At 45.7% G+C, this 14,150-nt stretch overlaps 1 protein-coding gene and 1 long non-coding RNA gene across 3 annotated transcripts in view; one reads left to right on the top strand and one right to left on the bottom strand.

Moving 5' to 3' along the window:
* The first annotated feature begins 1,315 nt into the window (after window positions 1–1,315).
* LOC125948465 (serine/threonine-protein kinase tousled-like 1) overlaps window positions 1,316–14,150 on the top strand; it is a 32,691-nt gene continuing 19,856 nt past the window's right edge. Inside the window, exons 1-3 of one of the 2 annotated variants that reach the window (XM_049674586.1) lie at window positions 1,316–1,485; window positions 4,406–4,490; window positions 4,593–4,678. In XM_049674586.1, coding sequence (XP_049530543.1) covers window positions 4,457–4,490; window positions 4,593–4,678 — 120 coding nt within the window. In that variant the 5' untranslated portion in view covers window positions 1,316–1,485; window positions 4,406–4,456. Of the gene's footprint in view, window positions 1,486–4,392; window positions 4,491–4,592; window positions 4,679–14,150 lie in introns of those variants that run through there. The other variant, XM_049674577.1, reaches the window with a different exon arrangement.
* On the bottom strand, window positions 1,479–3,496 carry LOC125949096 (uncharacterized). Its single transcript, XR_007468646.1, has 3 exons — window positions 3,387–3,496; window positions 1,677–2,104; window positions 1,479–1,559 (listed from the first exon to the last, which is right to left on the bottom strand). It is a non-coding gene; the product is annotated as an uncharacterized LOC125949096 (long non-coding RNA).

Below are 14,150 nucleotides of genomic sequence, written 5' to 3' on the forward strand. Positions count from 1 at the left end.
GTTTGTTTGCGAAGTTCTCGTCGAGAAATTCTCCAACATTCGTCATCGTTTGGACGCAGTTTTAGTGTGTATGAGGGAGCAAGGACGAAAATTTTGTCTAAAGAGAGCAGGAGACAGCAATAACTGACAGCTGACAGCAAAAGCTGTCTGTTCCGAAGGCATCCAGCGATTACCCCACGGGTGATTCTACATTGGTCAAAAACTTTTGATGCCAAGTCAAAACAAAAGAGCTACATTTTTCCACAAAAATGGAAAAAACTTTTGACAAATGGCCAAAAGGGTGACGCCCGCGATCTGCTACAGAGGGCGCTGCCGGTTTGGAGCGATCGGCTACAGAGGGCGCTGCCATCTACGAGACGACTACACTAAAGTGCAGCATTATGTGTCTATCAATCAGCATAAAGCATTTTTTTTTTTTAAAAAGCTGTAGGCGCATGTGTTTAAAGTTATGTTTTTTTGTTTCACTGTATCAAAACTGAGCGCCAAAGTAGCTCTTTTGATTTGGCGTAGGGCGTTTCTACATTGGTCAAAAACTTTTGATGCCAAGTCAAAACAAAAGAGCTACATTTTTCCACAAAAATGGAAAAAACTTTTGACAAATGGCCAAAAGGGTGACGCCCGTGATCTGCTACAGAGGGCGCTGCCGGTTTGGAGCGATCGGCTACAGAGGGCGCTGCCATCTACGAGACGACTACACTAAAGTGCAGCATTATGTGTCTATCAATCAGCATAAAGCATTTTTTTTTTTTAAAAAGCTGTAGGCGCATGTGTTTAAAGTTATGTTTTTTTGTTTCACTGTATCAAAACTGAGCGCCAAAGTAGCTCTTTTGATTTGGCGTAGAAAGGCGTCCTACATACACCCTTTTTTTTCTGTATGGACCTTTTGACGCCAAGTCAAATTTTGACTTGGCATCAAAAGTTTTTGACTAATGTAGAATCGCCCGTAGAAAGGCGTCCTACATACACCATTTTTTTTTATGTATGGACCTTTTGACGCCAAGTCAAATTTTGACTTGGCATCAAAAGTTTTTGACCAATGTAGAATCGCCCTACCAACAGACAGCAAATGCTGTCAACTGTCAGTTATTGCTGTCCCCCTCTCTCCTTAAACAAAATTTTCATCCTACCTTTCTCACACACTAACAATCGACCCCTAAATAAGCCTCTCTATTTAGGGGTTTATTTAGGGATTTTTGTTGGAATGGGATTCTCATTTTTTATGGCACCCCAGCACGATGTTTTATGGTACGCCATTTATTCACGACATTTCATGAGCTAGTGAGAATTTTTTTCTACCATATTGAGAGCAATGGAGTCGTCGCGCAGCACCGGCCCGTTGCGCCGCGAGCTGAAGCATGCAACATTTTCATCCATAAGTCGATTTTAATAATCAGGCTATTTCATCAGAGACTTGACAGGACCGTGCACGTAACCGTTTACACAAGAGAAGCTCAAAAGGAAGGGTACTAGCGTGTGGAAATAAAGGTAAAAAAGTGATACAATCAGGCGGTTTTATTCTTCGCAGTGACAAAGTGTATTGATGTGCGAGATTGGTGCTGCTGTTTATAGTGAGAGCATGAAGAACAGTGTAGAAAAAGAGCAAAGAGAGAGAGAGGGAGAAAAGTTTGTTAGTTGAGAATGTATTCTGTACGATGGTTTGCTGCGGCCACACTCACTCACTCTCACACATATTTATAAGCGTTCGTGTGACGAGCCTCTCTAATCATCCATGCGGTGGGTGGCAGAGGTAGTGTCGCATTGTTGTGCGTGCTTCCGCGCGGTGTGCGTGTGTAACAGAAGCCCAGTCGCGTGCGTGCGTGAAACATTGAAGTTGGAGAGCATCCTTTCTTGGATGAAGATCGATTCGCTACCGCGTTCGTTTTCACTATCGTGTGTTCGTTCGTTCGTTCGTAGCAGCGACGTGTTTCCAGCTAATTTTCGTATCTCCGTGCTCCGTTTCCTTGTAGTTATGATCCTATAAGTACAGGCGTGTGCTTGCGTGCGTACCGAGAGGATTCGTGGGAATTTCGGGGCAATAGTCGCGGGACTCACGTAGTGTGTGTGTTACCGCATGCTCGGGTGAGTGTGCGTGAGTATGTGCTAGCTGCAAAAGAAGAAAAACCGTACACGGTGGGTTGCGGTTGCTTGTGTGGGGTAAGGGGAAGTACAGAAAAAAAAACGACAGCGGATTGGAAGTCCGGTCCGTACAAGAGAGAAAGATAGCGAGGAACCAAGGAAAGAGAGATATAAAGAGAGGGAAAGATACATACAGAACGAAAGAAATGGATAGAGAAATTCGGTGAAAAATCCTTGAAACCATACGCCTGGAATCCATCTTTCAACCAACAGAAACACGACCACGGGAGGTCGGTTGGACGATGGTGTTGATGATGATCAATCGTCGCAAACGCACACACACAGCCGCGCGCACGCAGTTCCACGTCTTGCAGAAGATGGTAGATCACAGAGCTGTATGGAGCATGTGTATCAGAGCGGAACAGAGCATAGCAGAGTGTAGCTGTGTGGAACGTATGTGCTGCAAAGAGCATCGTGCCATCTCTGTCTGCCTATCCATCTTATACTCCCTGTCTCTATCTCTGTCTCTGCAGTGCTTCTGCAGTCACACGACAGCTGTAAACGCTGATATATAGTTTGGGATACAGTGCGATCAAGCGGGTAGCTGTGTATGCGGCGTATGGATCATTGTCAATCTTCAATCAATATCGCAATTGCGAGGCTATGTCTCGAATGCTCTCCTTTGTCGGTTGCTTTCATTCCTGTTTTCCTCTCTCTTTCCCTGATTCCGTCCCGTTCATATCCTTCAGTGACGCTTGGTTCTTCTATCAACCGACCCAGCGGCAGCTACCATCGCAGTCTCGTTCCTTGCACTTTATTTTTTCTCTGCCTCTCTCGTCGGATCCTGCTCGCACAAGCATCCAATTTCGCGAAGAAGTTAGTACGACATGTGGGTAGAGGAAGAGAGAGCGGAAGGAGGAGTATGCAGAAAGGAAAGGAAGCAATCAGGTAGCACCGCAAGTCCTTGCACACGACGCTTCCATCCCAGTCCCGGTTTAAAGGATCATTAGCTCTCTCCCATTTTCTCTCTCTATTCCTTTCTCTCTCTCTATCTATCTTTCTCTCTCTCTCCCAATCATTCTCTCTCTCTCTCTCTCTTTCTCTCTGTCTCCCTCGCTTTAGTTTGACCTTTGACGATACCGGATCGATCCTTCCGACATATCTGCTAACCAGAATTCTCAAGCCCGCCTTCCCATAGTCTATCCTCATTTTTCCATCATGCCATGCGCTTGCTATTGTCAGATACAGCGTTATCAGTACAGTATGTTCTGAACGTCACACACACAAATTCACACTCAGTAACATCTTACCTACAACGGCAGCAGTGGTTCTTGGTGGTCACCGATAGCCACTCATCCGTCGTTTTTGTCGTTTCGTCTCGGCAGAACGTTTCTGCTGAGCATCTGGAATCTCTGGCTGGTAGGGGCTCTGCCACTGATTGCGTGGTTTTGTGCGCGCGCGAGAGTCCAAGCTGTTCAGGCGGCCATTATTTTCTTTAAGCAATCCCTGCTGCTGGTAAACCTACGCAATACTGCAAACATTTCTGGCGATTTGTGTGTGTGGGCGTTTGTATGATCCCTTTTTTCTCTGTTTTGCCCGACCGGAACTCCTCTTGGTAGACGGGTAGTTCGTTGTCGTTAATTTTGGAGCGTCTGTCTGCTATGCATTTGTAGCTCCGTGTGTACCGGTTGTCCTAGCATGGTAGCATGCGGACGGAGGTTCTAATAACCCCGAATTGAAAGAGAGAAGGTGCGGAGTGTGTGGCTGAGAACGTTGGGATAGATGCAGGGAAGGCGGAAGTGAAAAAATCATAGATCAGAACGGAGAATGTAGAGAAGGAATAACAGGTATGGTGATGTACAAGGGAGAGAGAGAGAAAAGAAAAAAAATAAAATAAAGATAGCAGAAGGGCAATAAATTGATAATGCTTCCTTCGGTATTTAAAGGTGAGCTGCGTTGCGTATGAATGTATAAATATGATTGATATCTTTCGATATCCTTGCGATCTTCGTGACCGATGACTTCACCTAGTGTATGCGTGTGTCAATGTGAAAACAATGTGTGTCCTGGTTTCGGAGAACTATTGATACTTCCCTGGTTACCCGGTCAATTTGTTCCAGGAGTTGTGAGTTGTATAGTGCAGGGATTGATAGGCGTAGTAGCAGAGGCTGGAAAGAGAGAGAGAGGGAGAGAGATGTATATATATATATATATATATATATATATATATATATATATATATATATATATATATATATATATATATATATATATATATATATATATATATATATATATGTTTATGTTTCTGAAGTGGTTCGTACTCAAGGTTCGTGTTATCAGATGGCGCTTTTGAAATAACTCGTGTTCTCCCGATGGTATGACCGACGATCGGGTTCGTCTCTCTTTGGGTGGTAAGTTTCTTTGTAAGCCACGGCCGCTGTGGTACCTCGGCATCTAAAGGGCATTTATACGGTTGACAGCATAAGCTAAGAAAATCTGTATGTTCGTTCTAGGTGCAGCGGTAAAGATGGATCACTTCCAAGCCGCACTGGATCCACGTAAGCAAGAACTTCTGGAAGCACGTTTCCTCGGCGCTAGGGTAAGTGAATGCTAAATGCATTATAGATATCTGACTAAAGTATTGCGACCAATCTCGTTCGGGGTCATTACTAGGAGTTGGTGAAGGTTACAGTGTACTTATCGTGTACTGTGCACTGCTAAATATTCTATGAACTGTCAAATGAAGTAAGCTAAGGTACGACCCACTTTCATTTTGGAATCAAGAGGCTTTGTTTGGTTGATGGAGATTATCTTAATGTTCTCATTTCTTTTTACTGTTCTGAGCAAAGCACATCATCTGCTTGACCCTTATGCACACGGTACGGCGATGATCATGATGTGGAAACAATATGCGGAGAAAGATGGCGTGCTGCGATGCTCATCGCCTGAAAATGCCCCATTATGTTGGTTGACTGAAAATGTGCGATATATACAGCGCATCGATTTCCTTAGATGCGGCGTAATCGCCACATTGACACTGTTCCTGACCTGCCTGCTTCCCCCCCCCCCCCCGCTTTTTTTCCTTTTCATCTTCCTTTTTGCGATTTAGTCGCCGATATAGACCGAGTGGACAGACCGAGCGACTCAAGCGGGTTACACGCACCGCGTTCCGGTCCCTGGCAAAGTGTGCAAAACGGGCATGCATCCACGCAAAGAGCCAAGAGCTGAGCTGTGTTTGGTAAAGCAATACAGAAACGCCCCGTTGGCTATAGCCAATAGCCATTGCCTGCTGGCCGAAAATCGTCTACACCAAGGGATCTCAAACTCATATTAGCATGAGGGCCACAGTGGAAAGTAACAGCCAGTCAGCAGGCCGCACGGAAAAGTAATAGACAGCCCGCGGACCGCTCCACATAAAGAAAATGCTCAAAGAATTGAAATAGTTTGAGAATAAATATGTTTTAATGTTGTGTTACGAACCTTACTCCCACTGCAAACAAATAACACCAACATCGAATCGTCCATCGGGTCGGCACATCCTTCGGCGTCGGGTGCAACATGGCATGTAGCTGGCTTTTTAGATCACTCAGCTAATCACTGTGAGTGGTGGGGATCTATACTTTACTTGATACTTATAGTTACAACATGAATTACGGGGTGGAGATGAACATTAGGACGGCTACATCAATTCCAACTTTCTGCATAAAATTTTATATGATTGTTAACAGGTTCATCCAGGTAACTGGCAGGATATCCCGGATAGGGACCCCGCACCTTCTTCCAGTCGCTGAGAAGGCCTCCATCAAGGCAGGCCTGAACTGCCGCAACAATTTTGCGTCAAGCTGAGCACACAAAGACATCGTAGCACTGAGGTTTGGAATGAGGGTATTTCTGAAAAGTGACGGAGCACTCCTCAGTTTAGTGCTCACCTCAGCACTTTCTACATTGCTGCTGGAAAGTGCAGTACTCGGCGGAATGCCCGATCCTGCTGCTCTTAGTAAAATAGGATCTCTTTATGGGGATTGGGGGCCCTCCAATGTCCAGGAAGCATGTCAGCACCGTCCGTTCCAAGGTGACGCGGCGCGAGGCAGACTCCTGGAAGGATTCCTTCCCATCAACTGTCGAGGAGGTGTAAAGCGCATGCGCTTCTTGGACTTTTTCCGATAAGGAGGCCGTGCAATAGAAAGCCTAAAATCCGTAATTTAGGATCTCCTAGCAGTAGAGATCCGCACGTCCTCCTCTACTCCGGACACCTCTACTCGTCTACTCGGAATATTTACCCGATAGCGGGACATAAATGTTAAATGTTTGGCTGCAACGGCATTGGCTGGTATTCGGTCACCTACGATGACCTGCAGCTTGTTCGGTTTGGTCCGACACACATCTTTAACAGTCTTATATGCTGCCGCGTATTAGTCTGTCGCTTAATAGTAAAAATGTGATGCTTGGAGGGGGCGTATCTCTACGCTTAGCTAGTATACGAAAATTATTCGTCTTAAGACCACGTTAAGTCATTGTCGGCGGTCGGCATGCCTTTACTGTGTGTTCTTTCTATCCACCGTCTGCTAGCGCGCGCCCCTAGCGCTTCTCTTGCTCCGTGTGGTTCCAGATTTGTTTTTTTTTTCATTTATGTGCGCGAATTCATTTGTGTGAGCATGGAATAAAGAGGGTGCTAACACTGGGAGCCCTCCCCGTCGACAAAATCCGTACTGAGATGGCCATCTCACTATGGAGCTTACTAATGGGTCTGCCCGCGGGGCTTGAGCCCTCGTAAAGGAGAGAAAACATAAAAGAGATAGGAATGGCCTGGTACTGCGTATCGTGAAGAGTGGTCCTTATCGATTACAGTGGTTGTGTAGGCGCCGTAGTAACCATCCTCATCGCCATCATCAGCTTTGCCATCGTCGCTATCTAATACTTTGATTGAAGTGTTAATGGAAAAGATGCCCAAACACACACACACACACACACAAGAGCGCGAGAGCCGCAGAGTCATTTATTTTTAGCGTGCCTCTGTTGCATGTATGCTCACTTTCCTCTGCTTCTTTTTCTTTTTCTGTTGCTTGCTGCTAATTTAACTTCAACCGATGCCATGCGCCGTCATCGAACAACGAACCCGACGGAACATAGTGCACCCAATGCCCAAAAGCCAAAACCAAAGGCAGCCAGACAGGGACCGGTTCGGACTGCATGTCATGCAGGAGGGAAAAGGAAAAGCGAGAATGCCCTAGAGCGAGAGAGGAAGCTAGAGAGAGAGAGAGAGAGAGAAAGAAAGAAAGAAAGAAAGAAAGAAAGAAAGAAAGAGAGAGAGAGAGAGAGAGACATTGTGAACATGATGCCACATCTCAGAACAGGGTTGCCGAGGCATGAGGCTGGAAGAAAAGACCAAAGCATAAGTAATTGAGCGAAATAAGCATAACGACTCAACAACACTGTGTGTGCCAGTTTTGCGCGCGCGCACGTACGAGAGAGAAAAATAGCGCAATCTAACCTTCTTTTTCTTCTTCTTCTCTCTCTCTTTCTCTCTCTCTCTGTCTGTTTTTCTCTTTATCTCTTTGAAACAATTAATGGAAAACATTTTTTTCGGATGAAATCTGGTTCTGATATTTCTCCTCTCAAAAGGAAAATTCTAACACAGTTACACGAAACTACCAGCCACTAACGACGCTGGCGAATAGCATTTTGCCAAGCACTACCAATCACCTCCACGCTATCGAAGGTCCTCGGCTTTTCCCGGCGGACCTGAAGGAAAAGGCTCAAGGGGCCTAGGAAGCCACACTGATCAGCATTTCCCTATGGAACAAAAGAGTTTGTATTGCCAGCGATGTAGACGATCATTGTGAACGGGCCATCTTAGTATGGGAGTTGTGTGCGGGGTTACTTCTACTACGAAGTTACATCCAAGTCTGCTGCCAGGGTCCCAGAGCCGGTATGAGCCGGTGAGTCCATCGGCCCCCCTTGGCTTGGCTTCACTGGCTCTGCCAGCTGACCATCGACTCTCTTCTGGCGCCTACGATTGCTTCCTTTGGTGCGCTTACGATTGCTCCAAACCTGATCCTCCGCCAGGATAATGTTAATAGCCATCATATCCACGATGACGCAGGCCGCCTCTGAGAATATTGTACGATACGCACTTATGACTCTCATGGCCATGAGTTTGTACGTATGGTGCGGCTTTTTAAGGTTGCCTTTCGTCTCTAAAGCCACGCTCTACACAGACCCTGCGTATGTAAGTATTGACGTCGAGACGTTGGCGAACAGGCATCTAATACTACTACGCGGTTCGCAGGTGTGTGCGGCAATCTGTGATAGTCTGTATCGTGGTTTAGGCCCGAATCTTAAGATGCTGTTGTTATGATTCAAATGATTCGCATTAGCTCGTTCCACTTTATTTCGTCCTTTTTGCGTCGCTTTTTCTTGCAGTCTTTGCAGCTCGCACACAGAGGCCATGGAGTGCAGTATGAGCTGCTCCAGGCAGCTGTCCGGTCGCCGGCCTATGCTATAGCTGCCTGATCTACAGCGGGGTTGGGCATTCATTCTCATTGCTCTCTCTTTTTTTCTTCTCTTTCACCGTCACCTTGTGTGCTTACGCTAGTCTGTGGCACCATAGTGGAGCAGAATGTCTTCCTTCTCATCTCTTGTGTAGTCACATTTTGACGGAACCAGCCGAAACTCAATCTCCGGACACAGAAGATAGATCCGAGCATGGAATTCATTTGCTTATTGTTTGGTATGCTGCTTCTAAAGGGTAGCCGCGGGGGGATGGGGAGGGGTTCGATGGCATATTTTCTGTTCCATCAAACCCACACACGCTCATTTATACGCCGACGACGCCATCTTGCTTATTGTTGGTGCGATGGAGAGGAAGGGGTGGGAGGTGTTGATTGGGACGTACACCTCACCTCGAACCCCTGATCTCGACGGCGTCGTTCGGGTGCGATGGTTTGGTCTGGTTGAAAATAGAATCACGAAATGGCATTATTCCAATGGCGGCGCCAGCAGCCACTCACCAGTTTGGAGAGCGGTTTTCCGCCGGCAAATCCTGTACTGAGATGACCGATTCATTAAGGAATTGCCTGGATACATTAAGGGATTTGTTTGGGGTACGGGTGCATTGGATCGGTTCTGTCGGCATCTTATGGAAGAGAATGTTTGCTTGTAGTAGGAGCAGTCGTATTGTAGGCCAGTGGCCAACATAAGTCTCACATCAGTGAAGTATGGGCTCGGACTCGAAAGTCCTGCGGCGGGTTTACGTGAGATGACTGAAGAAAACAAACGGAACCTCTTCGGAACAAACGGAACAAAGTGCAACCTTTTTGTTGGTAAGTGAGAGTGGGATAGAAGAGAGAGAGAGAGAGAAAGAGAGAGAGATACAGAGATACAGAGAAAAAGAGAGATCTCTCTGAGAAGAGACGAACAGAGAGCGAGAGAGAGTAAGAACGTTGCCTCGTGATCGATAAATATATCGACACTTTTTCCCAAGCACAGATTCCGTCTTGTTCGAACACACACAATCACATAAAAATGCTCTACAAGCGTAGGCAGAACCTGGGAATCCGCCGATATGATGTGCCCCTGTCAATATTGCCATAAGCAATATTAAATCATTAGCCACTCCATTGATTCTAATGAAAAATTATCCTAGAAAGGGCGGGTCGTTGTTTAGTGACGCTGTGCGTGAAGTAGTACAGGAAAGGCGGTCAGCCACACTAGTTACTAACCACTAGCCAAAATATCACGTTCTTGCCAGCTTCCTGAAGGGAGGTTAGTTTTGTACAAATACACAACTACAATACTAATACTACAATCACTCCTATTCGCAAGCTATCGCTAAACATGTGCCAACGGAAGCTCGTCAACACGACACAAAATCGACCGGGATTGATAAACGCCTGCTAAGGCTAGCAACCATTGCGCGGCCATAAAATGGCGTAATTCCGACAGTAATGGCTACGATTCTAAGGTACGGTCGTGGAGGGTTAAGGAAAGTTATACACGGAGGAGTGGGTGCTGAAGTTTTGGGGTGTACTGTAATACGTTGCGGCCACTACACTAGGTATCCACATCACCGCGGCGCCAGACGCGGGTTATCACGGGCGCATGGTAAAGAACAAAAATACAACCACCCTGTTCGCGAACAGACGCGTATTAGAAGAAACAAAGAAGCAATAGTGGTGGTAGTAGTAGTATTAGTATTAGTATTAGTAGTAGTAGTAGTATTAGTAGTAGTAGTAGTAGTAGTAGTAGTAGTAGTAGTAGTAGTAGTAGTAGTAGTAGTAGTAGTAGTAGTAGTAGTAGTAGCAGTAGTAGTAGTAGTAGTAGTAGTAGTAGCAGTAGTAGTAGTGGTAGTGTAATATAGAGATAAAGAGAGTAAGAGAGAGAGAGAGAGAGAGAGAGAGAGAGAGAGAGAGAGAGAGAGAGAGAGAGAGAGAGCGAACGCCAGCAGTATTTCACTGGTTTGTACTTTGGTGCTGCGTGTCTTAAATGACCCAGCTGTTAACACACACCCAGATACACACGGACACATGCGCGCGTCGTTTGTACTCGATGCTCTACACGATCTTCGATGTTCATCCTACTATATGAGACTACCAATCCTAATGCTAGCCTTTACTTTACGTTGGATAGTAACAGAGGGACATTCCAAGAGGTGGGAAACACCAGTACCAGTGCTGTCGAGTTGGCCAGGTATTGATTGCTAAACCTCTAATTGTGCTGCCGCGCTGGCGTTGTGTCCGCTGGATCTCCTGCAGTCGCCTTTGTGTTGTATCTGTTATTGTTTCTGCTCATTCGGTATTGAGGAGATGAACACACACACACACACCCGCGCGCGCGCATGCTGCTACGCACCCGGCGCAAGGGTGTGGAAACAATGGTGGAAGTGGCAACGGCCAGCTGATTGCGGCTATGACGACGACGACGACCTGCAAGCGGATCTCTCGGCTAGCCTCATCGATGTCTCTCAATATGTATTCCGCACCAATGGGGTGCTCCACGCATACAACTGCACCAAACAGACGTATAATAGCGGGCCGACAAGCGATCGGTGACCGATTCCCGTGAATTGTGCTACCCTCTCGCTCTTAGCTTTATGAGCAGTATTGTGGAATTCGCGTACAGTCGCATTCGCGTACAGTCGCATTCGCGTCGAGTTGTCTCGTAACGCAAAGTTCTGCAGCGTAGAGTTCGAGGTCGACGCTCGACGTTATCGAGGATCCTAACGCCCTCGACAGACCTGTCAACTTGGCCGAGTTTGTTTTGATTTGGAGGATGACCAAAGTTTTTATTTTTATTCAAATTATCAACTGTTGCCCCTTAGATAATTTTCTATTTGTTACAGCTGCACTGTAAAGCTTGACTTTACCACAATTTTAACATGGTTTTTCTTGAAACAAAACGTAATTGAAATTTAAACCCGGACAGAATCCTGGTTCACTGGCAGTCAACATCTATTGATATATTTAAGGCACCACCCGAATAGCACTCGAGTAACACAGGGTTCTAATGTACTCGCTCGATTCAAATTGTACAATAGTGCACTATGATGTCATCGTAGTATTCGTGCGCAGGAGTGGGTGAGGAGACCACGAATTGATAAGAAGGGCGACGACACTCTCGTCGCCTCCCCACCTGCAACGGCCACACCCAATATTTACCCCGTTTGGCGTCGTTGTTGGCGTCATCGTTAGCAGTTAGAAGGCGGTCACCACGGCGGCTGTCACGGCTGTCACGGCTGTGAGACTCAAATGGTAGGGTATAGGTGTGTGTGAGTTCGCCGGCGCGCGCGCGCGCGCGCGTGTGTGTGTGTGTGTGTGTGTGTGTGTGTGCAGCATTAGCAACAGTGGTAGTAGCAGCGGGGTCCCACTGTCTGGGGCCAATTTCATGTGACAGTAGTAGCATGCAGAGGCCAGTATGGCAGAAGCCCTCATGTCCATTGCACGGGTTTCATCGGTTCGTGCGATGCCTGGCTCGGTGCTGATGCTGCATGGTACGGTACTCCTCCTTTAGGCGTCAGTTTCGGGCTAAACGTGAGTTCAGAGGACAGATAGAACTGGGAAAACTTTCATTTTGAGAGATAGAGAACTAGCAAACTCCACCAAAAACCGCAGCGAGAACTTTCACAGAGAAGCGGGAGGACAGCTAGCGCGATAATATCGGCATCGAAAAAGAATTAAAGCCCATGAGATACATTGAACAAACGTAATGGTGCATCAACAAACCAACAAGACGATGACGTTCATTTAAAAGATTGGAATTTTTGCTTAGTTTGGGCAAAACTTCTCCCTGTTTCCGGTGAGAGCTTTCAAGGGTCATCTGGAAGCAATTCAAGCGTTCATCCGTGCGTCGTGCATACCAGTGCAAGTGTGTATAGGTTGGTTCTATGCACATGATATGGAGTTTTTTAATTTTATGCAAAGCTATCTTGTGTGCCAGGAAACCCCCGTTTGAGACGCCTGGATTCTACTGCTGGACCGGTTCCGGCATCTTTTTTTTCATTCGCCGTTGCAATCAACCTCTTTGTACAGGGTTACTGACATGAAGTGTTACCAAATTCAAACTACTGTATCTCTCAAACCGCTCATGTTAGAAACGTCAAAATTGTACTAATGACAGTTCAATGTAGTGTTTTCAAGTTACTGAAAGCATTTGGGTCTCAGATTTGCGTCAACATTTTTTATCGTTATGGAGTTAAAACGTAATTCTGTAATTGCGTTATATTTGGCTGGAATATCACAACCAGCTATTGTTCTAGAGCTTTGTCAGCTTAAAGTGAATAAGATGTTCGTGTATCGCACCATAAAACGTTACAATGATACTGGTAGCATTGCAAAACGCTTTGGCGGTGGACCAAAAACACGGCAACATCGAAAAGAATGTTGGTAAAGTTATGAAGGCAATTGAAAGAATTTAACACCGCTGCGCCAACTCAAAAGGATGTAGAGAGGTGAATTTTAGCTCGAATCATTCGAGCAATACTTCGAATTTAGCTTTTAACAAAGGACTTCCAAATTCTAAACATGACATGATCTTACACCGTATCAAAACAAAGTTCGGTGCGATCGAGTAAAGGAGTTGTTGCGCTTGCACGAACGTGACGAATTTCCAAACATTGTGTTCTCTGATAAGAAAAATTTCCCAGTCGGCAGTTCACAAACTCTCAAAAAGGTCAAATTTGCTTGACCGAACACTCAGACGAGAATTTGAGCCTATATGCGGCCACTCGTAGCAATTTCCCATAGCGAAAAATAGTTTTGGCCGCAGTGACCGCTGATGTGCGCTCTCCAATTGTTTTCATCGAGCCTGGTGTCAAAGTGAATGCGACAAATTACCAAAAACATGTTTTGGAAGCTGCTTTAGAGCCGTGGACACGTAAACATTTCGGTCGTAGACCATGGACGTTTCAACAAGAATCGGCTCCGTCACATACTACTGTGTCCAAAAAGTAAGGTGACATTGGATGTATTTTGAAAGTTCCTTAATTTTTCTTCCAAATCATTTTTTTGCCGTCAATGTAATCCCTCCCAGATACAATGCACTTATGCCGACGAATTTTCCAGTCTTCTAAACACGCGAAAATGTCGTCTTTAGGAATAGCCTTCAACACCTTTTTCGCAGCGGCTTGAATCTGCTCTATCTTGTCAAAACAGTGTCCCCGGAACGAAATTTTGGGCTTGTCTAATAGCCAGAAGCCAAATGTAACCAAATCAGGCGCATACGGTTTTATCGAAAGATATGAGTGAAAATATTGGCAAAAAAGTCACAGAAAACCAACGAAGTGTTAGATGGTGCATTATTGTGATCGAGCGCTGACGCGCTTAAGATGAAAAACATCCTTCCAAATGTAATTACCGGATATGTTTGATATGCAAATATCATCAACAAAGTCTCTTGTTGTTTATCGACGGTTTTCCAACACAAAATCTTTGATTTTTTGGACGTGAACTGCATCGATTGTCGTTGGTGGTCGTCTAGAGCGTTCTTCCTCTTCAAACCGTTCCCGACCCTCCTGGAAGTCTTTCCACCAAGTGTAAATATTTTTTATTGACGTAGTATCGTCACTAAAGACATTC

This window comes from Anopheles darlingi, chromosome X (genome assembly GCF_943734745.1).
Source record: "Anopheles darlingi chromosome X, idAnoDarlMG_H_01, whole genome shotgun sequence".
In the NCBI taxonomy this organism is placed as follows: domain Eukaryota; kingdom Metazoa; phylum Arthropoda; class Insecta; order Diptera; family Culicidae; genus Anopheles; species Anopheles darlingi.